This window comes from Anolis carolinensis, chromosome 6 (assembly GCF_035594765.1).
Source record: "Anolis carolinensis isolate JA03-04 chromosome 6, rAnoCar3.1.pri, whole genome shotgun sequence".
Lineage (NCBI taxonomy): Eukaryota > Metazoa > Chordata > Lepidosauria > Squamata > Dactyloidae > Anolis > Anolis carolinensis.
In genome coordinates this window covers 480,009-503,818 of record NC_085846.1, presented here as the reverse complement: position 1 = coordinate 503,818, position 23,810 = coordinate 480,009, and the positions used below count along the sequence as shown (strand labels likewise).

At 42.9% G+C, this 23,810-nt stretch overlaps 1 protein-coding gene across 1 annotated transcript in view; it reads left to right on the top strand.

Moving 5' to 3' along the window:
• arrb2 (arrestin beta 2) overlaps positions 1-23,810 on the top strand; it is a 50,038-nt gene that overhangs the window by 1,884 nt on the left and 24,344 nt on the right. The window contains exons 2-4 of the mRNA XM_062957540.1: positions 5,581-5,611; positions 10,350-10,410; positions 15,374-15,418. Coding sequence (XP_062813610.1) covers positions 5,581-5,611; positions 10,350-10,410; positions 15,374-15,418 — 137 coding nt within the window. The remainder of the gene's footprint in view (positions 1-5,580; positions 5,612-10,349; positions 10,411-15,373; positions 15,419-23,810) is intronic.

Sequence of the window (23,810 nt, the reverse complement as noted above, 5' to 3'; positions counted from 1 at the left end):
TAGGGTTATATGCTTCTGTAGAAGCTGGCTGGCCATCTGTGGGGAGGGTTTGGCTGGTGCCTTCCCAGAGATGGACTGGATGGCCTCTGGGGGTCCCTTTTGAACAATAGGAGTCATAGGATCTATAAATAAAGGCTAAGTGCCTTTAAACTATAGGGTTATATGCTTCTGTAGAAGCTGGCTGGCCATCTGTGGGGAGGGTTTGGCTGGTGCCTTCCCAGAGATGGACTGGATGGCCTCTGGGGGTCCCTTTTGAACAATAGGAGTCATAGGATCTATAAATAAAGGCCAGGTGGCTTTAAACAATATGATTATATGGTTCTGTAGAAGCTGGCTGGCCATCTGTGAGGAGGTTTTGGCTGGTGCCTTCCCAGAGATGGACTGGATGGCCTCTGGGGGTCCCTTTTGAACAATAGGAGTCATAGGATCTATAAATAAAGGCTAAGTGCCTTTAAACTATAGGGTTATATGCTTCTGTAGAAGCTGGCTGGCCATCTGTGGGGAGGGTTTGGCTGGTGCCTTCCCAGAGATGGACTGGATGGCCTCTGGGGGTCCCTTTTGAACAATAGGAGTCATAGGATCTATAAATAAAGGCCAGGTGGCTTTAAACAATATGATTATATGGTTCTGTAGAAGCTGGCTGGCCATCTGTGAGGAGGTTTTGGCTGGTGCCTTCCCAGAGATGGACTGGATGGCCTCTGGGGGTCCCTTTTGAACAATAGGAGTCATAGGATCTATAAATAAAGGCTAAGTGCCTTTAAACTATAGGGTTATATGCTTCTGTAGAAGCTGGCTGGCCATCTGTGGGGAGGGTTTGGCTGGTGCCTTCCCAGAGATGGACTGGATGGCCTCTGGGGGTCCCTTTTGAACAATAGGAGTCATAGGATCTATAAATAAAGGCCAGGTGGCTTTAAACAATATGATTATATGGTTCTGTAGAAGCTGGCTGGCCATCTGTGAGGAGGTTTTGGCTGGTGCCTTCCCAGAGATGGACTGGATGGCCTCTGGGGGTCCCTTTTGAACAATAGGAGTCATAGGATCTATAAATAAAGGCTAAGTGCCTTTAAACTATAGGGTTATATGCTTCTGTAGAAGCTGGCTGGCCATCTGTGGGGAGGGTTTGGCTGGTGCCTTCCCAGAGATGGACTGGATGGCCTCTGGGGGTCCCTTTTGAACAATAGGAGTCATAGGATCTATAAATAAAGGCTAAGTGCCTTTAAACTATAGGGTTATATGCTTCTGTAGAAGCTGGCTGGCCATCTGTGGGGAGGGTTTGGCTGGTGCCTTCCCAGAGATGGACTGGATGGCCTCTGGGGGTCCCTTTTGAACAATAGGAGTCATAGGATCTATAAATAAAGGCCAGGTGGCTTTAAACAATATGATTATATGGTTCTGTAGAAGCTGGCTGGCCATCTGTGAGGAGGTTTTGGCTGGTGCCTTCCCAGAGATGGACTGGATGGCCTCTGGGGGTCCCTTTTGAACAATAGGAGTCATAGGATCTATAAACAAAGGCTAAGTGCCTTTAAACTATAGGGTTATATGCTTCTGTAGAAGCTGGCTGGCCATCTGTGGGGAGGGCTTGGATTGTGTCTTCCTGGGGCTGGATTGGATGGCCTCTGGGGGTCCCTTTTGAACTACTGGAGTCATAGGATCTATAAACAGAGGCTAAGTGGCTTTAAACTATAGGGTTATATGCTTCTGTAGAAGCTGGCTGGCCATCTGTGGGGAGGGTTTAGTTGGTGCCTTCCCAGAGATAGACTAGATGGCCTCTGGGAGTCCCTTTTGAACAATTGGTGTCATAGGATCTATAAATAAAGGCCAGGTGGCTTTAAACAATATGATTATATGGTTCTGTAGAAGCTGGCTGGCCATCTGTGGGGAGGGTTTGGCTGGTGCCTTCCCAGAGATGGACTGGATGGCCTTTGGGAGTCCCTTTTGATTGATTCTGTAAACAAAGGCCAGGTGGCCATCTGTAGGGAAGGCTTGGCTGGTGCCATACTACACAAGGGGGCCGGGCTGGATGGCCTTTGGGGGTCCCTTTAAATTCTAAGGGTTATACGATTCAATAGAAGCCGGCTGGCCATCTGTGGGGAGGGCTTGGATTGTGTCTTCCTGGGGCTGGGCTGGATGGCCTTCAAGGGTCTCCTTTAAACCAGGCACGGGCTGACTTTGGCCCTCCTTCCCTGCAGGTGTTTTGGACTACAGCTCCCACAATTCCTAGCAGCCTACCGGCTGCTAGGAATTGTGGGAGCTGTAGTCCAAAACACCTGCAGGGAAGGAGGGCCAAAGTCAGCCCGTGCCTGCAAGTCTATTTGGAGATTACAATGTTTACATCCTGCTCCCGTCCGGCAAAACCAACGCCATCAACAGGCAAAGCTTGTCGACAAGATTAAAGGGCACTGATTAATTAACTGAGTTGGATTAACGCCCATTGAAATGCTCCAGGCGGATAACATTTCACCACCACTCCCCCCCCCCAGGTAGCTCCACCTGTAAACACAGACCCCTACCCAAATTCTACAGCATGCTGTTCTTCCCATGGCAGCATTACTATTATTATTATTATTATTATTATTATTATTATTATTATTATTATTATTATTATATTTATACCCTGCTTAATCTCTCCTGCAGGAGACACAAAACAGCTTAGCCTAAAAGCATTAGCATAAAATTTAAATTATTATTATTATTATCATTGCTCCACCTGTAAACACAGACCCCCTACCCAAATTCTACAGCATGCTGTTCTTCCCATGGCAGCATTACTATTATTATTATTATTATTATTATTATTATAATATTTATACCCTGCTTAATCTCTCCTGCAGGAGACACAAAACAGCTTAGCCTAAAAGCATTAGCATAAAATTTAAATTATTATTATTATTATCATTGCTCCACCTGTAAACACAGACCCCCTACCCAAATTCTACAGCATGCTGTTCTTCCCATGGCAGCATTACTATTATTATTATTATTATTATTATTATTATTATTATTATTATTATTATTATTATATTTATACCCTGCTTAATCTCTCCTGCAGGAGACACAAAACAGCTTAACCTAAAAGCAATGGCATAAAATTTAAATTATTATTTTTATTATCATTGCTCCACCTGTAAACACAGACCCCCTACCCAAATTCTACAGCATGCTGTTCTTCCCATGGCAGCATTACTATTATTATTATTATTATTATTATTGTTATTGTTATTATTATTATTATTATTATATTTATATCCTGCTTAATCTCTCCTGCGGGAGACACAAAGCAGCTTAGCCTAAAAGCATTAGCATAAATTTAAATTATTATTTTTATTATCATTATAATATATGTGTGTGTATATATATATATACATTATTATTATTATTATTATTATTATTATTATTATTATTATTATTATATTTATACCCTGCTTAATCTCTCCTGCAGGAGACACAAAACAGCTTAACCTAAAAGCATTAGCATAAAATTTAAATTATTATTTTTATTATCATTATAATATATGTGTGTGTGTATATATATATACATTATTATTATTATTATTATTATTATTATTATTATTATATTTATACCCTGCTTAATCTCTCCTGCAGGAGACACAAAGCAGCTTAGCCTAAAAGCATTAGCATAAAATTTAAATTATTATTATTATTATATATGTATTTGTATGTGTGTGTGTATATACACACACACACATGTATATATGTGCTGGTTACTCGAAGTGGTTTAACCTAAAAACATTAGCATACAATTAAAATTATTATTATTATGATTATAATATGTGTGTGAGAGTGTATAATGTATACCCTGCATTATCTCTCCTGCAGGAGACTTAAATGGTTTAATTTTACTTATTTTATTTATTAGACTTGTATAATAAATTTATTTATTATACAATTTAAATAATTTAATAAATTTATTATACAATTTATTTTATTTTATTTATTTTATTTATTAGACTTGTATAATAAACAGTTTGGCTCGGAGTGATTTACAGAAATAGATTAAAACAGTACACTTAGCTTTAAAATAACAATAAAAACAACAATAAAAACAGACATAGCCCTGAGTTTTTCACCCATTGAAATTAAAATGATTATTATCATTATCATTATAATACATATATGTGTGTGTGTGTGTAATGTATATCCCGCTTTATCTCTCCTGCAGGAGACTCAAAGTGGTTTAACCTAAAAGCGTTAGCATGCAATTAAAATTATTATTTTTATTATCATTATAATATGTGTGTGTGTGTGTATGTGTGTGTTTTATGTGTGTGTGTGTGTATGTGTGTGTATATATAATGTATACCCTGCTTTATCTCTCATACACATATACACATATATATACACACACGCATATGTGTGTGTGTGCAGAAGACTCAAAGTGGTTTAACCTAAAAGCATGAGCGTACAATTAAAATTATTATTATTATTATTATATATGTGTGTATATATATATATGTTTTGTGTGTGTGTGTGTGTGTGTGTGTGTGTATGTGTATATATATACACACACACACACACACACACACACACACACATATACAGTAGAGTCTTGTTTATCCAATGTAAACGGGCCGGCAGAATGTTGGATAAGCGATACTAAGGAGATATTAAGGAAAAGCCTATTAAACATCAAAATAGGTTATGATTTTACAAATTAAGCACCAAAGCATCATGTTATACAACAAATTTGACAGAAAAAGTAGTTCAATAGGCAGTAATGCTATGTAATAATTACTGTATTTACAAATTTAGCAGCAAAATATCATGATGTATTGAAAACATTGGCTACAAAAATGCGTTGGATAATCCAGAACATTGGATAAGCAAGTGTTGGATAAGTGAGACTCTACTGCATATATAATGTATACCCTGCTTTATCTCTGCCGCAGGAGACTCAAAGCGGCTTAACCTAAAAGCATTAGCATACAATTAAAATTATTATTATTATTATTATCATTATAATATGTGTGTGTGTGTGTGTGTGTGTGTGTATGTATGTATGTGTGTGTGTGTGTGTGTGTATATATATATATATGTTGTGTGTGTGTGTGTGTGTGTGTATGTATATATAATGTATACCCCACTTTATCTCTCCCGCAGGAGACTCAAAGCGGCTTAACCTAAAAGCATTAGCATACAATTAAAATTATTACTATTATTATTATCATTATAATATATGTGTGTGTGTGTATGTGTATATATATATATATATGTTGTGTGTGTGTGTGTGTGTGTATGTATATATATGTTGTGTGTGTGTGTGTATGTATATATAATGTATACCCCACTTTATCTCTCCCGCAGGAGACTCAAAGTGGCTTAACCTAAAAACATGAGCATACAATTTGAATTATGATGGAAGCATGCCATTGCACTGTTCCTGTTGGTGTTGAGTGTGTCCCCGAAGACTGCTCTTTTGGGGAAGAGGGCCCTTGCATTTGGGGAAGGGGCTGGGGTGGGGAGGGGGCAATTGAGAGCCATCTTCCCCATATAATAATGTTCCTCTTTTCACCAGCGTTGCCTCTCCCTCCTCACTGACTCTTCCTCTTTTTCTCCCCGCAGGGTCTTCAAGAAGTCCAGCCCCAACTGCAAAGTGAGTTGCTGCCATAGCCATCCCTTGCTTCCTTCTTTCCTCCCTCCCTCCCCACTTTTTAATGCCCCCCCCCCCCTTGAGGCCACAGTGCGGCTGACGCCAGCCTTTGCATGCGCTTGCAACCGCAGCATCATTGCTCTTCTTGTGCAAAGAAGAAGAAGGAGCAGAGGGCCAGGCCAGGGCTGCCTGTTGCTGTTGCTGTTGCTGTTGCTGCTGCGGGTTTCCTGTCCCTCTTCCTCTCCACCCGCTTCCTTCCTCCTGCCCAGCCTTTTGGGGAAGGCGGGGGGGGGGGGGGGTGCGCCTCGATCCTGGCGCACCCAGCACCAGCACTGCTTCCTGCTCACATAGACACCCACGCACGCATACGCCAGGGCTCTGCCGTTGCACAAGACGCCCACGGAACTTCCTCTTACAAAGCAGGATCCGGAAGGAGATAACGAGGGAGATAGAGAGATCGCCTTGGGGATTCCCTCCCCCCCCCCAAAAAAAGAGAGAAAGTTTAGTAAAAAAGAGCCTGGTGCACATGGAGCTTCAGAACGTTTTGCCACTCTATGGCGCAAACAGAAGTTGCATTTCTGTATCTCCATGTGTTTCTACTGTTTTGTGCGAGGGGAGCCTCCCTGCTTGTGCAAAGGCCAGAACACTTGCACTTGAACGCTTGCACTTGAATGCTTGCACTTGAACGCTTGCACTTGAACGCTTGCACTTGAACGCTTGCACTTGAACGCTTGCACTTGGACACTTGCACTTGGACACTTGCACTTGGACACTTGCACTTGGACGCTTGCACTTGAACGCTTGCACTTGAACGCTTGCACTTGAACGCTTGCACTTGAACGCTTGCACTCGAACGCTTGCACTCGAACGCTTGCACTCGAACGCTTGCACTCAAACGCTTGCACTCGGACACTTTCACTCGGACACTTGTACTTGGAACACTTGTACTTGGAACACTTGTACTTGGACGCTTGCACTTGGGCGCTTGCACTTGAGCGCTTGCACTTGAGCGCTTGCACTTGAACGCTTGCACTTGAACACTTGCACTTGAACACTTGCACTTGAACACTTGCACTTGAACACTTGCACAGCAGTCGTGGAGGGGGTGTGTGCGCAGCATGTGGCATGACTGAAGTTGCATTGGGATATCTCCATGCTTGTGCTTTCACTGGAGCACTGCTGTTTGTGCAAAGGAAGTGTCAAGGAAAGAGCAATTGCACAGCAGTCGTGACAGGGACCAGGTGCTTGTGCGCAGAATGCAGCCACCAAATACAAGGGAAGGCAGGGTGCAACACGTGCCATGACTCAAGTCGCATATGAGTGTCTCCATGCTTGTGTTTTTCACCGGAGCACCACTTCTTTTGTGCAAGGGAAGTTGCCTTGTTGTGCAAAGGCTAGAGCAATTACACAGTAGTTGTGGCAGGTGCACGAATGCTTGCGTGCAGGATGCAGCAGCCAAATGCAAGAGAAGGGGATTGCAACATGTGGCACGATTGAAGTTGCATTCGCGTGTCTCCATGCTTGTGTTTTCCACGGGAGCACTGCTATTTGTGCAAAGGAAGCTGTCCTGCTTGTGCAAAGTCCAGAGCAATTGCACAGCAGTTATGGAGGTGTGTGTGTGCAACATGTGGCATGTCTGAAGTTGCATTCGCGTGTCTCCATGCTTGTGTTTCCCACCGGAGCGCTGCTATTTGTGCAAAGGAAGCTGTCCTGCTTGTGCAAAGTCCAGAGCAATTGCACAGCAGTTATGGAGGTGTGTGTGTGCAACATGTGGCATGTCCGAAGTTGCATTCGCGTGTCTCCATGCTTGTGTTTCCCACCGGAGCGCTGCTATTTGTGCAAAGGAAGCTGTCCTGCTTGTGCAAAGTCCAGAGCAATTGCACAGCAGTTATGGAGGTGTGTGTGTGCAACATGTGGCATGTCCGAAGTTGCATTCGCGTGTCTCCATGCTTGTGTTTCCCACCGGAGCGCTGCTATTTGTGCAAAGGAAGCCGCCCTGCTTGTGCAAAGTCCAGAGCAATTGCATGGCTGTCATGACAAGGACCAAGTGCTTTCTACTGTTTTGTGTGAGGGGGGCTGCCCTGCTTTGCAAAGGCCAGAGCAATTGCACAGCAGATATGGAGGTGTGTGTGTGCAACATGTGGCATGTCTGAAGTTGCATTTGGGTGTCTCCATGCTTGTGTTTTCCACTGGAGTGCCACTGTTTTTTGGCAAGGGAGCTGCCCTGCTTGTGCAATTCCAGGAGCAATTGCACGGCCATCGTGGCAGGAGCCAAGTGCTTGTGTGCAGGATGCAGCAGCCAAATGCAAGGGAAGGAAGGTGCAACATGTAGCAGAACTGGAGTTATATATTGGTGTGTCCATGCTTGTGTTTTTCACTGGAGCATTGTTTTGTTCCAGGGAGGCCGCCCTGCTTGTGCAAAGGACAAAGCAATTTCACTACAGTCATGTGTGTGCAACATGTGGCACAACTGAAGTTGCATTTAGATGTCTCCATGCTTGTGTTTTCCACCACAGCTCCATCATTTGTGCGAGGGAAACCGTCCTACTTGTGCAAAAACCAGAGCAATTGCATGGTTGCTGTGACAGTTCTACTGTTTTGTGTGAAGGGAGCCACCCTGCTTGTGAAATTGCAGGAGCAATTGCACAGCAGTTGTGGAGTGTGTGTGTGTGTGTGTGTGCAACATATGGCATTTATTTATTTACAGTATTTATATTCCGCCCTTCTTTCTCACCCCGAAGGGGACTCAGGGCGGATCACATTATACACACATAGGGCAAACATTCAATGCCCATAAACACATCAGACAGAGACCAAGACAGAGACAGACGCAGAGGCAATTTAACCTTCTCCTGAGGGGATGTTCGATTCTGGCCACAGGGGGGAGCAGCTGCTTCATCATCCACTCTGACGGCACTTCCTCATTCCAACGTCGTAAATTATTTATTTATTTATTTATTTATTTATTTATTGGACTTGTATTGGACTACTCCCAATTTGGCTCGGAGCGGGTTACAGAAATAGATTAAAACAATACAATTAGCTTTAAAATAACAATAAGAACAGACATAGCCCTGAGTTTTTCACCCATCGAAAGCTTGTTGGAAGAGAAAGGTTTTGCAGGCTTTCCGAAGGGCAAGTAGGTCTTGGATAGTTCGAGTTTCAACTGGCAAGGCATTCCATAAATAAGGGGCTATTACCATTGAATAGCCTTTTAGCTTCAAGGGTTAGTTAAACTTGCCTCCCCACTTTTATAAGTGGTACCTTATTTCCTACTTGATAGATGCAACTATCTTTCGGTTTGCTCGGTCAGCAACGAGCAGGGGCTATTTTTTATTTTTAATTGACGGGTGCTCACCCCGCCACGGGCTGGCCTCGAACTCATGACCTCATGGTCAGTGTGATTTATTGCAGCTGCTCAACAGCCTGCGCCACAGCCCGGCATGACTGAAGTTGTGTGTGGGTGTCTCCGCGCTTGTGTTGCCAAAGCGCTGCTGTTTTGTGCCAGGGAACATGCCCTGCTTGTGCAAAGGCCAGAGCAATGACAAGGCAGCCCAGTGCTTGTGGGCAGGGCCCAGCCGCCGGACGCAAGGGAAGGGGGTGTGCAACATGTGCCGCCATGCGCCATGCGTTTGCCAGTGGAGTGCCACGGTTTTGAGCGAAGGAAGCCGCCCTGCTTGTGCAAACGCTGGAGCAATGGTGCTTGTGCGCAGGACCCAGCAGCCAAATGCAAGGGAGGGAGGGGTCAAGTCAGGACAATCTAGGCCAATGGGGTCAAGTCTGATTGACCGGCAGGACTTCCTTCATGATCTGTGGAATGCAGGGGAGTTTCTTCTGAGTCGGCACGATGGACGGGGAATGTATTTGCAGCAGCCCCGTGGCCGAGGAGACACTGCCATGTGTCTAGGACTTATTGCTAATGAGTGCCACTGTACATAGCAATGTAAATAAAGATTAAGTACCGTTGGATTCAACTGAATATTCGACTGCCGGCGTTTTGTTGACCAGTGCTGATTCTCCGTATGAGAAGGCAGCCTGGAGAAGGAGGGGTCGGTGAGACCAGGATGATGATTTTGGAACCCACCCTGAATGGCAAACAGAGTCTCACCATCGCCCCCCAAACAGGACAAAGGGACCTCCCCCCCCCCCCAGTCAGTGACAGGGAAGCGCGAGATGCCCCCTCCCTTGGTCTCCCTCCAAGCACAGGGGTCCCCAGGTGCATCGTGTTGACTCCAACCCACTCCAAGTGTCTCCCTGGCGACGCCCCTCCCTCAATCCTCCCCCTCCCTCAGCTGGTGCGATTTCCTATCAAATGCCATTGTGTGGGTCAGGGAGGGGTTTGTGCAAGGCCTGGACGGGGGCAATTGCAGCACGAGGCCTTTCAGGGTGCAGCCCTTGCAAGACAGAGGAAGTGAGGGACACCCCCCCCCCCCCCATTGAAGGCACTTGGGATGGGAAAAGGGTCTTATGACTGTTTTTATCCATGTTGATGTTTTATTGTTGGGTGATTGGTTTATTGCTTTTGTTTTGATTTTGTGCTGTTGTGTCCGGGCATAGCCCCATGTAAGCCGCCCTGAGTCCCTTCGGGGAGATGGGGCGGGGTATAAGAATAAAATTATTATTGTTATTATTAAAAGGGTCCTATGGAAATGGGCCAGGTTGAGAAACATCTTGAATTTGGGGAAGGGGTCCACTGTCCATTTCCTCACCTGCTTCCCCTCTTCCTTCTCCTCCTTCGCAGCTCACGGTCTACCTGGGCAAACGGGACTTTGTGGACCACCTGGACCGAGTGGACCCTGTGGGTGAGTTGTGTGTGTGTGTGTGTGTGTGTGTGTGTGTACCCTGTTTCCCCGAAAATCAGACAGTGTCTTATATTAATTTTTGCTCCCAAAGATGTGCTAGGTCTTATTTTCAGGGGATGTCATATTTTTCCATGAAGAAGAATTCACATTTATGTGTTGTCGAAGGCTTTCATGGCCAGGATCACAGGGTTGTTGTGTGTCTTTCGGGCTGTGTGGCCATGTTCCAGAAGCATTCTCTCCTGACGTTTCGCCCACATCTATGGCAGGCATCCTCAGAGGTTGTGAGGAACCCTCACAACCTCTGAGGATGCCTGCCATAGATGTGGGCGAAACGTCAGGAGAGAATGCTTCTGGAACATGGCCACACAGCCCGAAAGACACACAACAACCCTGATTCACATTTATTGTTGAACCAAAAAAATGAACATTTATTATATACTGTACAGTAGTTGTCTTCACAAACCAGCATAACCAGACAAACTGTGGATCCTATTAAGAATTTCTTGTTACTACAGTAGAGTCGCACTTATCCAACATAAACAGGTTGGCAGAATGTTGGATAAGCGAATATGTTGGATAATAAGGAGGGATTAAGGAGAAGCCTATTAAACATCAAATTAGGTTATGATTTTACAAATTAAGCACCAAAACATCATGTTATACAACAAATTTGACAGAAAAAGTAGTTCAATACGCAGTAATGCTATGTAGTAATTACTGTATTTATGAATTTAGCACCAAAATATCACGATGTATTGAAAACATTGACTACAAAAATGCATTGGATAATCCAGAACGTTGGATAAGTGAGACTCTACTGTACCATTATTTCCATGTTCAACAATCTATGGTACGTACATTTACTGATCCTCTGGTGCTCTGTTCAGCGGGCATGCTTCCAAACAAAAACTTTGCTAGGTCTTACTTTCAGAAGATGTCTTATTTTCGGGGAAACAGGCTATGTGTATGTATATATATGTATGTGTATATATGTGTGTGTATATATATTATACATATACAGTAGAGTCTCACTTATCCAACACTCGCTTATCCAACGTTCTGGATTATCCAACGCATTTTTGTAGTCAATGTTTTCAATACATCATGATATTTTGGTGCTAAATTCATAAATACAGTAATTACTACATAGCATTACTGTATATTGAACTACTTTTTCTGTAAAAATGTGTTGTATAACATGATGTTTTGGTGCTTCATTTGTAAAATCATAACCTAATTTGATGTTTAATAGGCTTTTCCTTAATCTTTCCTTATTATCCAACATATTCGCTTATCCAACGTTCTGCCGGCCTGTTTACATTGGATAAGCGAGACTCTACTGCAGGGGTCCCCAAACTAAGGCCCGGGGGCCGGATGCGGCCCTCCGAGGTCATTTACCTGGCCCCCGCCCTCAGTTTTATAATATAATATATTGTATATACATATAATATTGATAATAGTATTATAATGTAATACAATATAACTCTAATAATAATACCATATGATAATATTAATTATATATTCTATATTACATATAATATTACTAATAATATTACAGTATAGTTCAATATAGTAATATATAACGCTAATATTGTGCTATGCTAATAATATATTGTATGTACATATAATTTGTAAGCCACCCTGAGTCCCCTTTGGGGTGAGAAGGGTGTGATACAAATGAAGTAAATAAATGCAGTAAAAAAATAAATAATAAATAAATACATTTTAGACTTAGGCTCGCCCAAAGTCTGAAATGACTTGAAGGCACACAACAACAACAACAACAACAACAATCCTAATTAACTTGACTATCTCATTGGCCAGAAGCAGGAGCACACTTCCCATTGAAATCCTGATAAATGTATGTTGGTTAAAATTGTTTTTATTTTTAAATATTGTATCGTTCTTTCATTGTTCTTGTTGTTGTTGTTGTTTTTGCCCTACAAATAAGACATGTGCAGTGTGCATCGGAAATTGTTTGTATTTTTTTTTCAAATGATAATCCGGCCCCTCAACAGTCTGAAGGATTGTGGACTGGCCCTCGGCTTAAAAAGTTTGGGGACCCCTGCTCTACTGTATATATACACACACACACACACACACACACACACACATATCTGTGTGTGTTCCAGGGATCTTTGAGTCACTTTAAAGCAGGCTATAAATACACAAACATAGTAATAATATGTGACATTGAGAGGAGTGTGTGTCAGTTTGTGCAAAGAGGACTCACCTTCCCATAAACATAATACAGTAGAGTCTCACTTATCCAACATTCTGGATTATCCAACGCATTTTTGTAGTCAATGTTTTCAATACATCGTGATATTTTGGTGCTAAATTAGTACATACAATAATTACTACATAGCATTACTGCACATTGAACTGCTTTTTCTGTCAAATTTGTTGTATAACATTTTGGTGTTTAAATTGTAAAATAATAACCTAATTTGTTGTTTAATAGGCTTTTCCTTAACCCCTCCTTATTATCCAACATATTCGCTTATCCAACCTTCTGCCGGCCCATCTATGTTGGATAAGTGAGACTCTACTGTAATTATAATATGCGACCCTTAGAGGTGTGTGTCAGTTTGTGCAAAGGCTGGCGGTTCAAATCCGTGGGACAGGGAGAGCTCCCGCTGTTAGCCCCAGCTTCTGCCAACCTAGAAGTTTCAAAACGTGCGAGTAGATCGATAGGTCCTGCCTTGGCAGGAAGGTGACGGCGCTCTATGCAGTCACGCCAGTGGCCACATGACCCTCGGAGGCTCCGTCTTTACCTTATCTGTGTTTGTTGTTTCGAGGTTTTGAATGTTTGCCTTGTGTCTGTGTTTGCGGGATTCTGCCCCGAGTCCCCTCAGGGAGATAGAGCAGAATACAAATAAAGCATTCTGTGATTCCGGCCATGAAAGCCTTCGACAACACATTTAATGTCTCGACGGGGAGAGATTTTTCCAAGATATAAACCTTCCTTGCTTAGGGTTGTTGTGAATTTTCTGGGCTGTCTGGCCATGTTCCAGAAGCATTCTCTCCTGACATTTCGCCCACATCTATGGCAGGTATTATACTTCACAACCTCTGAGGATGCCTGCCATAGATGTGGGCCAAACGTCCAGAGAGAATACTTCTGGAACATGACAACCTCCGAGGATGCCTACCATAGATGCCATAGATGTGGGTGAAACATCAGGAGAGAATGCTTCTGGAACATCACAACCTTTGACGATGCCTGCCATAGATGTGGGTGAAACGTCAGGAGAGAATGCTTCTGGAACATGACAACCTCTGAGGATGCCTGCCATAGATGTGGGTGAAACGTCAGGAGAGAATGCTTCTGGAACATGACAACCTCTGAGGATGCCTGCCATAGATGTGGGCGAAACGTCAGGAGAGAATGTTTCTGGAACATGACAACCTCTGGGGATGCCTGCCATAGATGTGGGCCAAACGTCCAGAGAGAATACTTCTGGAACATGACAACCTCCGAGGATGCCTACCATAGATGCCATAGATGTGGGTGAAACATCAGGAGAGAATGCTTCTGGAACATCACAACCTTTGACGATGCCTGCCATAGATGTGGGTGAAACGTCAGGAGAGAATGCTTCTGGAACATGACAACCTCTGAGGATGCCTGCCATAGATGTGGGTGAAACGTCAGGAGAGAATGCTTCTGGAACATGACAACCTCTGAGGATGCCTGCCATAGATGTGGGCGAAACGTCAGGAGAGAATGTTTCTGGAACATGACAACCTCTGAGGATGCCTGCCATAGATGTGGGCCAAACGTCCAGAGAGAATACTTCTGGAACATGACAACCTCCGAGGATGCCTACCATAGATGCCATAGATGTGGGTGAAACATCAGGAGAGAATGCTTCTGGAACATCACAACCTTTGACGATGCCTGCCATAGATGTGGGTGAAACGTCAGGAGAGAATGCTTCTGGAACATGACAACCTCTGAGGATGCCTGCCATAGATGTGGGTGAAACGTCAGGAGAGAATGCTTCTGGAACATGACAACCTCTGAGGATGCCTGCCATAGATGTGGGCGAAACGTCAGGAGAGAATGTTTCTGGAACATGACAACCTCTGGGGATGCCTGCCATAGATGCCATAGATGTGGATGAAACATCAGGAGAGAATGCTTCTGGAACATGACAACCTCTGGGGATGCCTGCCATATATGCCATAGATGTGGGTGAAACATCAGGAGAGAATGCTTCTGGAACATGACAACCTCTGGGGATGCCTGCCATATATGCCATAGATGTGGGTGAAACATCAGGAGAGAATGCTTCTGGAACATGACAACCTCTGGGGATGCCTGCCATAGATGCCATAGATGTGGATGAAACATCAGGAGAGAATGCTTCTGGAACATGACAACCTCTGAGGATGCCTGCCATAGATGTGGGCGAAATGTCAGGAGAGAATGCTTCTGGAACATGACAACCTCTGAGGATGCCTGCCATAGATGTGGGCGAAATGTCAGGAGAGAATGCTTCTGGAACATGACAACCTCTGAGGATGCCTGCCATAGATGCCATAGATGTGGGCGAAACGTCAGGAGAGAATGCTTCTGGAACATGACAACCTCTGAGGATGCCTGCCATGGATGTGGGCGAAATGTCAGGGGAGAATGCTTCTGGAACATGGCCAGATAGCCTGGAAAACACACAACAACCATATTATTATTATTATTATTATTATTATTATTATTATTATTATTATTATTATTATTATTATTAAAGAGGACTCCCCATAAACATAAACGTAATAATAATAGTATGTGACATTTAGAGGAGAGAGTCAGTTTGTGTGAAAAGGGCTCCCCTTCCCTATATAAGGATAAGGAATAGAGGGTCCTATGGCTAAGCTTCATTTTGCCCCATTTATTAGGCATTAGCCTATTCCTGGTTGAATAGATGTTGGCCTCATTTCCCCGTTTCTTCCCCCTCAGACGGCGTCGTCCTTGTGGACCCGGAATACCTCAAGGACCGGAAGGGTAAGTCACGGACCCCCATTTGACCCATTTGTGGTGATGTCTGCTTTATATTATTGTATTGTTTTATTTTACTTTTATTGTGTTATAAGGTCTTATTGTGTTTTAATCTGTTTTATTTTGTCTGTTTTGTTGGCATTGTATACTTATGTGTTTTTTTTAGAACGAAACAGTAACTGAATTTATTTATTGAGATCTTGCAACAAAAGCATGTTGGTTACATTTGTATATTGCTTTCTTGGTTGAATAACATTGTTTCATTAAATTTATAAATTTATAATTTATTATATTTATAATTTCAATTGTATACTTACATTTTTAATCATGTTACGTTTTCTTCTTTGGGCTCGGGCAGATCCCTTCAGGGAGATGGGGACGGGATAGAAAAATAAAGTATTATTATTTTATTATGACCCAGCAAACAAGATAGATATGCTGGATTTCGTTTCACAAAATCACAAGTCGAACACTTCCCAAGTGTCTAGGACTCTGTGATGTATTTTCAGATGATGTGCGCAGATCCCAGTAGGGTGGCCTTTTGCAGTTGGCAGATCGTGATTTTGTCAATGTCTATTGTTTCCAAATGCCGGCTGAGATCTTTCGGCACGGCACCCAGTGTGCCCATCACCACCGGGACCACCTGCACTGGTTTCTGCCAGCGTCTTTGAAGTTCAATCTTGAGGTCCTGATAGCGGCTGAGTTTTTCCTGTTGTTTTTCGTCAATGCGACTGTCACCTGGGATGGCAACATCAATGATCCAAACCTTTTTCTTTTCCACAACTGTGATGTCTGGTGTGTTGTGTTCCAGAACTTTGTCAGTCTGGATTCGGAAGTCCCACAGTATCCCTGCGTGCTCATTTTCCAAGACTTTTGCAGGTTTGTGATCCCACCAGTTCTTTGCTGCTGGGAGGTGGTCCTTGAGGCATAAGTTCCAATGAATCATTTGGGCCACATAGTTGTGCCTCTGTTTGTAGTCTGTCTGTGCGATTTTCTTACAGCAGCTGAGGATATGATCCATGGTCTCGTCGGTTTCCTTGCACAGTCTGCATTTTGGGTCATCAGCTGATTTTTCGATCTTGGCCTTAATGGCCTTTGTCCTGATGTCTTGCTCCTGGGCTGCAAGGATCAGGCCTTCTGTCTCCTTCTTCAGGGTCCCATTTGTGAGTCAGAGCCAGGTCTTCTATTATTATTATTATTATTATTATTATTATTATTATTATTATTAATGGCCTTTGTCCTGATGTCTTGCTCCTGGGCTGCAAGGATCAGGCCTTCTGTCTCCTTCTTCAGGGTCCCATTCGTGAGCCAGAGCCAGGTCTTCTATTATTATTATTATTATTATTATTATTATTATTATTATTATTATTAATGGCCTTTGTCCTGATGTCTTGCTCCTGGGCTGCAAGGATCAGGCCTTCTGTCTCCTTCTTCAGGGTCCCATTCGTGAGCCAGAGCCAGGTCTTCTATTATTATTATTATTATTATTATTATTATTATTATTAATTGCCTTTGTCCTGATGTCTTGCTCCTGGGCTGCAAGGATCAGGCCTTCTGTCTCCTTCTTCAGGGTCCCATTTGTGAGTCAGAGCCAGGTCTTCTATTATTATTATTATTATTATTATTATTATTATTATTATTATTATTAATGGCCTTTGTCCTGATGTCTTGCTCCTGGGCTGCAAGGATCAGGCCTTCTGTCTCCTTCTTCAGGGTCCCATTCGTGAGCCAGAGCCAGGTCTTCTATTATTATTATTATTATTATTATTATTATTATTAATTGCCTTTGTGCTGATGTCTTGCTCCTGGGCTGCAAGGATCAGGCCTTCTGTCTCCTCCTTCAGGGTCCCATTCATGAGCCAGAGCCAGGTCTTCTATTATTATTATTATTATTATTATTATTATTATTATTAATTGCATTTGTCCTGATGTCTTGCTCCTGGGCTGCAAGGATCAGGCCTTCTGTCTCCTTCTTCAGGGTCCCATTCGTGAGCCAGAGCCAGGTCTTCTATTATTATTATTATTATTATCAATTGCCTTTGTGCTGATGTCTTGCTCCTGGGCTGCAAGGATCAGGCCTTCTGTCTCCTTCTTCAGGGTCCCATTCGTGAGCCAGAGCCAGGTCTTCTATTATTATTATTATTATTATTATTATTATTATTATTATTATTATTAATTGCCTTTGTTCTGATGGCTTGCTCCTGGGCTGCAAGGATCAGGCCTTCTGTCTCCTTCTTCAGGGTCCCATTCGTGAGCCAGAGCCAGGTCTTCTATTATTATTATTATTATTATTATTATTAATGGCCTTTGTCCTGATGTCTTGCTCCTGGGCTGCAAGGATCAGGCCTTCTGTCTCCTTCTTCAGGGTCCCATTCGTGAGCCAGAGCCAGGTCTTCTATTATTATTATTATTATTATTATTATTATTATTATTATTATTAATGGCCTTTGTCCTGATGTCTTGCTCCTGGGCTGCAAGGATCAGGCCTTCTGTCTCCTTCTTCAGGGTCCCATTCATGAGCCAGAGCCAGGTCTTCTATTATTATTATTATTATTATTATTATTATTAATTGCCTTTGTCCTGATGGCTTGCTCCTGGGCTGCAAGGATCAGGCCTTCTGTCTCCTTCTTCAGGGTCCCATTCATGAGCCAGAGCCAGGTCTTCTATTATTATTATTATTATTATTATTATTATTATTATTATTATTATTAATTGCCTTTGTCCTGATGTCTTGCTCCTGGGCTGCAAGGATCAGGCCTTCTGTCTCCTTCTTCAGGGTCCCATTCATGAGCCAGAGCCAGGTCTTCTATTATTATTATTATTATTATTATTATTATTATTATTATTATTATTATTATTTGTCCTGATGTCTTGCTCCTGGGCTGCAAGGATCAGGCCTTCTGTCTCCTTCTTCAGGGTCCCATTCGTGAGCCAGAGCCAGGTCTTCTATTATTATTATTATTATTATTATTATTATTAATGGCCTTTGTCCTGATGTCTTGCTCCTGGGCTGCAAGGATCAGGCCTTCTGTCTCCTTCTTCAGGGTCCCATTCGTGAGCCAGAGCCAGGTCTTCTATTATTATTATTATTATTATTATTATTATTATTATTATTATTAATGGCCTTTGTCCTGATGTCTTGCTCCTGGGCTGCAAGGATCAGGCCTTCTGTCTCCTTCTTCAGGGTCCCATTCGTGAGCCAGAGCCAGGTCTTCTATTATTATTATTATTATTATTATTATTATTATTAATGGCCTTTGTCCTGATGTCTTGCTCCTGGGCTGCAAGGATCAGGCCTTCTGTCTCCTTCTTCAGGGTCCCATTCGTGAGCCAGAGCCAGGTCTTCTATTATTATTATTATTATTATTATTATTATTAATGGCCTTTGTCCTGATGTCTTGCTCCTGGGCTGCAAGGATCAGGCCTTCTGTCTCCTTCTTCAGGGTCCCATTCATGAGCCAGAGCCAGGTCTTCTATTATTATTATTATTATTATTATTATTATTATTATTATTAATGGCCTTTGTCCTGATGTCTTGCTCCTGGGCTGCAAGGATCAGGCCTTCTGTCTCCTTCTTCAGGGTCCCATTCGTGAGCCAGAGCCAGGTCTTCTATTATTATTATTATTATTATTATTATTATTAATGGCCTTTGTCCTGATGTCTTGCTCCTGGGCTGCAAGGATCAGGCCTTCTGTCTCCTCCTTCAGGGTCCCATTCGTGAGCCAGAGCCAGGTCTTCTTTTATTATTATTATTATTATTATTATTATTATTATTATTATTATTAATTGCCTTTGTCCTGATGTCTTGCTCCTGGGCTGCAAGGATCAGGCCTTCTATCTCCTCCTTCAGGGTCCCATTCGTGAGCCAGAGCCAGGTCTTCTATTATTATTATTATTATTATTATTATTAATTGCCTTTGTCCTGATGTCTTGCTCCTGGGCTGCAAGGATCAGGCCTTCTGTCTCCTTCTTCAGGGTCCCATTCATGAGCCAGAGCCAGGTCTTCTATTATTATTATTATTATTATTATTATTATTATTATTATTATTATTATTTGTCCTGATGTCTTGCTCCTGGGCTGCAAGGATCAGGCCTTCTGTCTCCTTCTTCAGGGTCCCATTCGTGAGCCAGAGCCAGGTCTTCTATTATTATTATTATTATTATTATTATTAATGGCCTTTGTCCTGATGTCTTGCTCCTGGGCTGCAAGGATCAGGCCTTCTGTCTCCTTCTTCAGGGTCCCATTCATGAGCCAGAGCCAGGTCTTCTATTATTATTATTATTATTATTATTATTATTAATGGCCTTTGTCCTGATGTCTTGCTCCTGGGCTGCAAGGATCAGGCCTTCTGTCTCCTTCTTCAGGGTCCCATTCGTGAGCCAGAGCCAGGTCTTCTATTATTATTATTATTATTATTATTATTAATGGCCTTTGTCCTGATGTCTTGCTCCTGGGCTGCAAGGATCAGGCCTTCTGTCTCCTTCTTCAGGGTCCCATTCGTGAGCCAGAGCCAGGTCTTCTATTATTATTATTATTATTATTATTATTATTAATGGCCTTTGTCCTGATGTCTTGCTCCTGGGCTGCAAGGATCAGGCCTTCTGTCTCCTTCTTCAGGGTCCCATTCGTGAGCCAGAGCCAGGTCTTCTATTATTATTATTATTATTATTATTATTAATGGCCTTTGTCCTGATGTCTTGCTCCTGGGCTGCAAGGATCAGGCCTTCTGTCTCCTTCTTCAGGGTCCCATTCATGAGCCAGAGCCAGGTCTTCTATTATTATTATTATTATTATTATTATTATTATTAATGGCCTTTGTCCTGATGTCTTGCTCCTGGGCTGCAAGGATCAGGCCTTCTGTCTCCTTCTTCAGGGTCCCATTCGTGAGCCAGAGCCAGGTCTTCTATTATTAATATTATTATTATTATTATTAATGGCCTTTGTCCTGATGTCTTGCTCCTGGGCTGCAAGGATCAGGCCTTCTGTCTCCTTCTTCAGGGTCCCATTCGTGAGCCAGAGCCAGGTCTTCTATTATTATTATTATTATTATTATTATTATTAATGGCCTTTGTCCTGATGTCTTGCTCCTGGGCTGCAAGGATCAGGCCTTCTGTCTCCTTCTTCAGGGTCCCATTCGTGAGCCAGAGCCAGGTCTTCTATTATTATTATTATTATTATTATTATTATTATTAATGGCCTTTGTCCTGATGTCTTGCTCCTGGGCTGCAAGGATCAGGCCTTCTGTCTCCTTCTTCAGGGTCCCATTCGTGAGCCAGAGCCAGGTCTTCTATTATTATTATTATTATTATTATTATTATTAATGGCCTTTGTCCTGATGTCTTGCTCCTGGGCTGCAAGGATCAGGCCTTCTGTCTCCTTCTTCAGGGTCCCATTCGTGAGCCAGAGCCAGGTCTTCTATTATTATTATTATTATTATTATTATTATTATTATTAATGGCCTTTGTCCTGATGTCTTGCTCCTGGGCTGCAAGGATCAGGCCTTCTGTCTCCTTCTTCAGGGTCCCATTCATGAGCCAGAGCCAGGTCTTCTATTATTATTATTATTATTATTATTATTATTATTATTATTATTAATGGCCTTTGTCCTGATGTCTTGCTCCTGGGCTGCAAGGATCAGGCCTTCTGTCTCCTTCTTCAGGGTCCCATTCGTGAGCCAGAGCCAGGTCTTCTATTATTATTATTATTATTATTATTATTATTAATGGCCTTTGTCCTGATGTCTTGCTCCTGGGCTGCAAGGACCAGGCCTTCTGTCTCCTTCTTCAGGGTCCCATTCATGAGCCAGAGCCAGGTCTTCTATTATTATTATTATTATTATTATTATTATTATTATTATTATTAATGGCCTTTGTCCTGATGTCTTGCTCCTGGGCTGCAAGGATCAGGCCTTCTGTCTCCTTCTTCAGGGTCCCATTCGTGAGCCAGAGCCAGGTCTTCTATTATTATTATTATTATTATTATTATTAATTGCCTTTGTCCAGATGTCTTGCTCCTGGGCTGCAAGGATCAGGCCTTCTGTCTCCTTCTTCAGGGTCCCATTCGTGAGCCAGAGCCAGGTCTTCTATTATTATTATTATTATTATTATTATTATTATTATTATTATTATTAATGGCCTTTGTCCTGATGTCTTGCTCCTGGGCTGCAAGGATCAGGCCTTCTGTCTCCTTCTTCAGGGTCCCATTCGTGAGCCAGAGCCAGGTCTTCTATTATTATTATTATTATTATTATTATTATTATTAATGGCCTTTGTCCTGATGTCTTGCTCCTGGGCTGCAAGGATCAGGCCTTCTGTCTCCTTCTTCAGGGTCCCATTCGTGAGCCAGAGCCAGGTCTTCTATTATTATTATTATTATTATTATTATTAATGGCCTTTGTCCTGATGTCTTGCTCCTGGGCTGCAAGGATCAGGCCTTCTCTCTCCTTCTTCAGGGTCCCATTCGTGAGCCAGAGCCAGGTCTTCTATTATTATTATTATTATTATTATTATTATTATTATTATTATTAATTGCCTTTGTCCTGATGTCTTGCTCCTGGGCTGCAAGGATCAGGCCTTCTGCCTCCTTCTTCAGGGTCCCATTCGTGAGCCAGAGCCAGGTCTTCTATTATTATTATTATTATTATTATTAATTGCCTTTGTCCTGATGTCTTGCTCCTGGGCTGCAAGGATCAGGCCTTCTGTCTCCTTCTTCAGGGTCCCATTCGTGAGCCAGAGCCAGGTCTTCTATTATTATTATTATTATTATTATTAATTGCCTTTGTCCTGATGTCTTGCTCCTGGGCTGCAAGGATCAGGCCTTCTGTCTCCTTCTTCAGGGTCCCATTCGTGAGCCAGAGCCAGGTCTTCTATTATTATTATTATTATTATTATTAATTGCCTTTGTCCTGATGTCTTGCTCCTGGGCTGCAAGGATCAGGCCTTCTGTCTCCTTCTTCAGGGTCCCATTCGTGAGCCAGAGCCAGGTCTTCTCCTTGTCAGCTTTTCCTTCAATTTTGTCAAGGAACTTTCCATGCAGTGTTTTGTTGTGCCAGCTATCAGCTCTAGTTTGTAGTGCGGATTTCTTGTACTGGTTTTTTGTCTGTTTGTATTATTATTATTATTATTATTATTATTATTATTATTATTATTATTATTATTAAGATTAAGTCAAGGAGTTAGGGGTCCCATTTCCTCCAGACCCTCCAACCAGCAGGAAGAGGGCTCCTCCCTTCATGCCTCTGGCATTGAGATTGCCCTGTCTTTGAGTTTGCAAAGGGATGGATGGAGGGATGGAGGGTCATTCTGGCCTCCCTCTTCCCTCCCAAGTCCCTTGAAATGTGGGGCAGGCCGGGAGAGAGAGAGGGAACGCTTCAAAGGAGACAAGGAAAGAGTGGGAGCGTGAAAGGCCCAACAGCAGGGAGAAGAAGAAGGAGAAGGAGAAAGTGGGCTCATTGTTTGTTGTTGTTGTTGTTGGTTTTGTTGCTGCTGCTGCGGAGAGAGAGAGAAAGTGGCCTCCTCTTCCTCCCCCTCTTGCTCTTCCTTTTGGGGTAATTTGGGAAGGAAAAGACAAAAAAAGAGAGAGAGAGGAGAGGAGAGGAGAGGCAAACCCAGGGCTTGGATGGGCTCCAAGAGGAAGGAAGGACGGACGGACGGACGGACGGAAGGAGGAGAGAAAGAGGAACCTGTTAGCGAGTGTGTATAGCGGAACCAGCAGCGTCCAGTTAACACCATGTGCAAAAGACTCAGACCAGGCAGAGGAATTAAAAGAACAAAGGAAACTTTACTTGTTGAGTTGAAGTCAACAAGTAAATTATTTATATTACTAGCTGTGCCCAGCCACGCGTTGCTGTGGCGAAGTCTGGTGGTCTGGGAAATAAAGTATTAAGGAATTAGTGGTAGTTAAGGTCAAGGGTAAAGGTTTTCTCCTGACATTAAGTCCATTATAAATGGGTTATATAGCTGTGTGGAAGGGCCTTGAGTCTACACTGCCATATAATCCAGTTAAAATCAGATAATCTGTATTTTATAGGCAGTGTGGAAGAGGCCTAAGTGAGGCCTAACTCTGCCTGTCCCCTGGGCTGAGTGGGTTGCTGGGAGACCAAGTGGGCGGAGCGTAGCCTTCTAACTGGCAGCAATTGGATAAAAACAATTATTCCTCTCCCTCTAATTAGGACTTTATTTTTCTTTTTGTTGTACCGTGTTTCCCCGAAAATAAGACCTCCTCCGGAGACAAGGCCATGCTTCCTGGCCATGCTAGCTTCGCCCCCAAGGCTTCTGATTGGCTCCTGGAGCCAGGGCAAGGGAAGGAGGGAGGGAAGGAAGGAAGAGGGCTTTCCTGCTCTTTCTGTTTCTTAAAGGTACAGGACGCATAGGGATTCTCCTCTCATCCTTATTCCA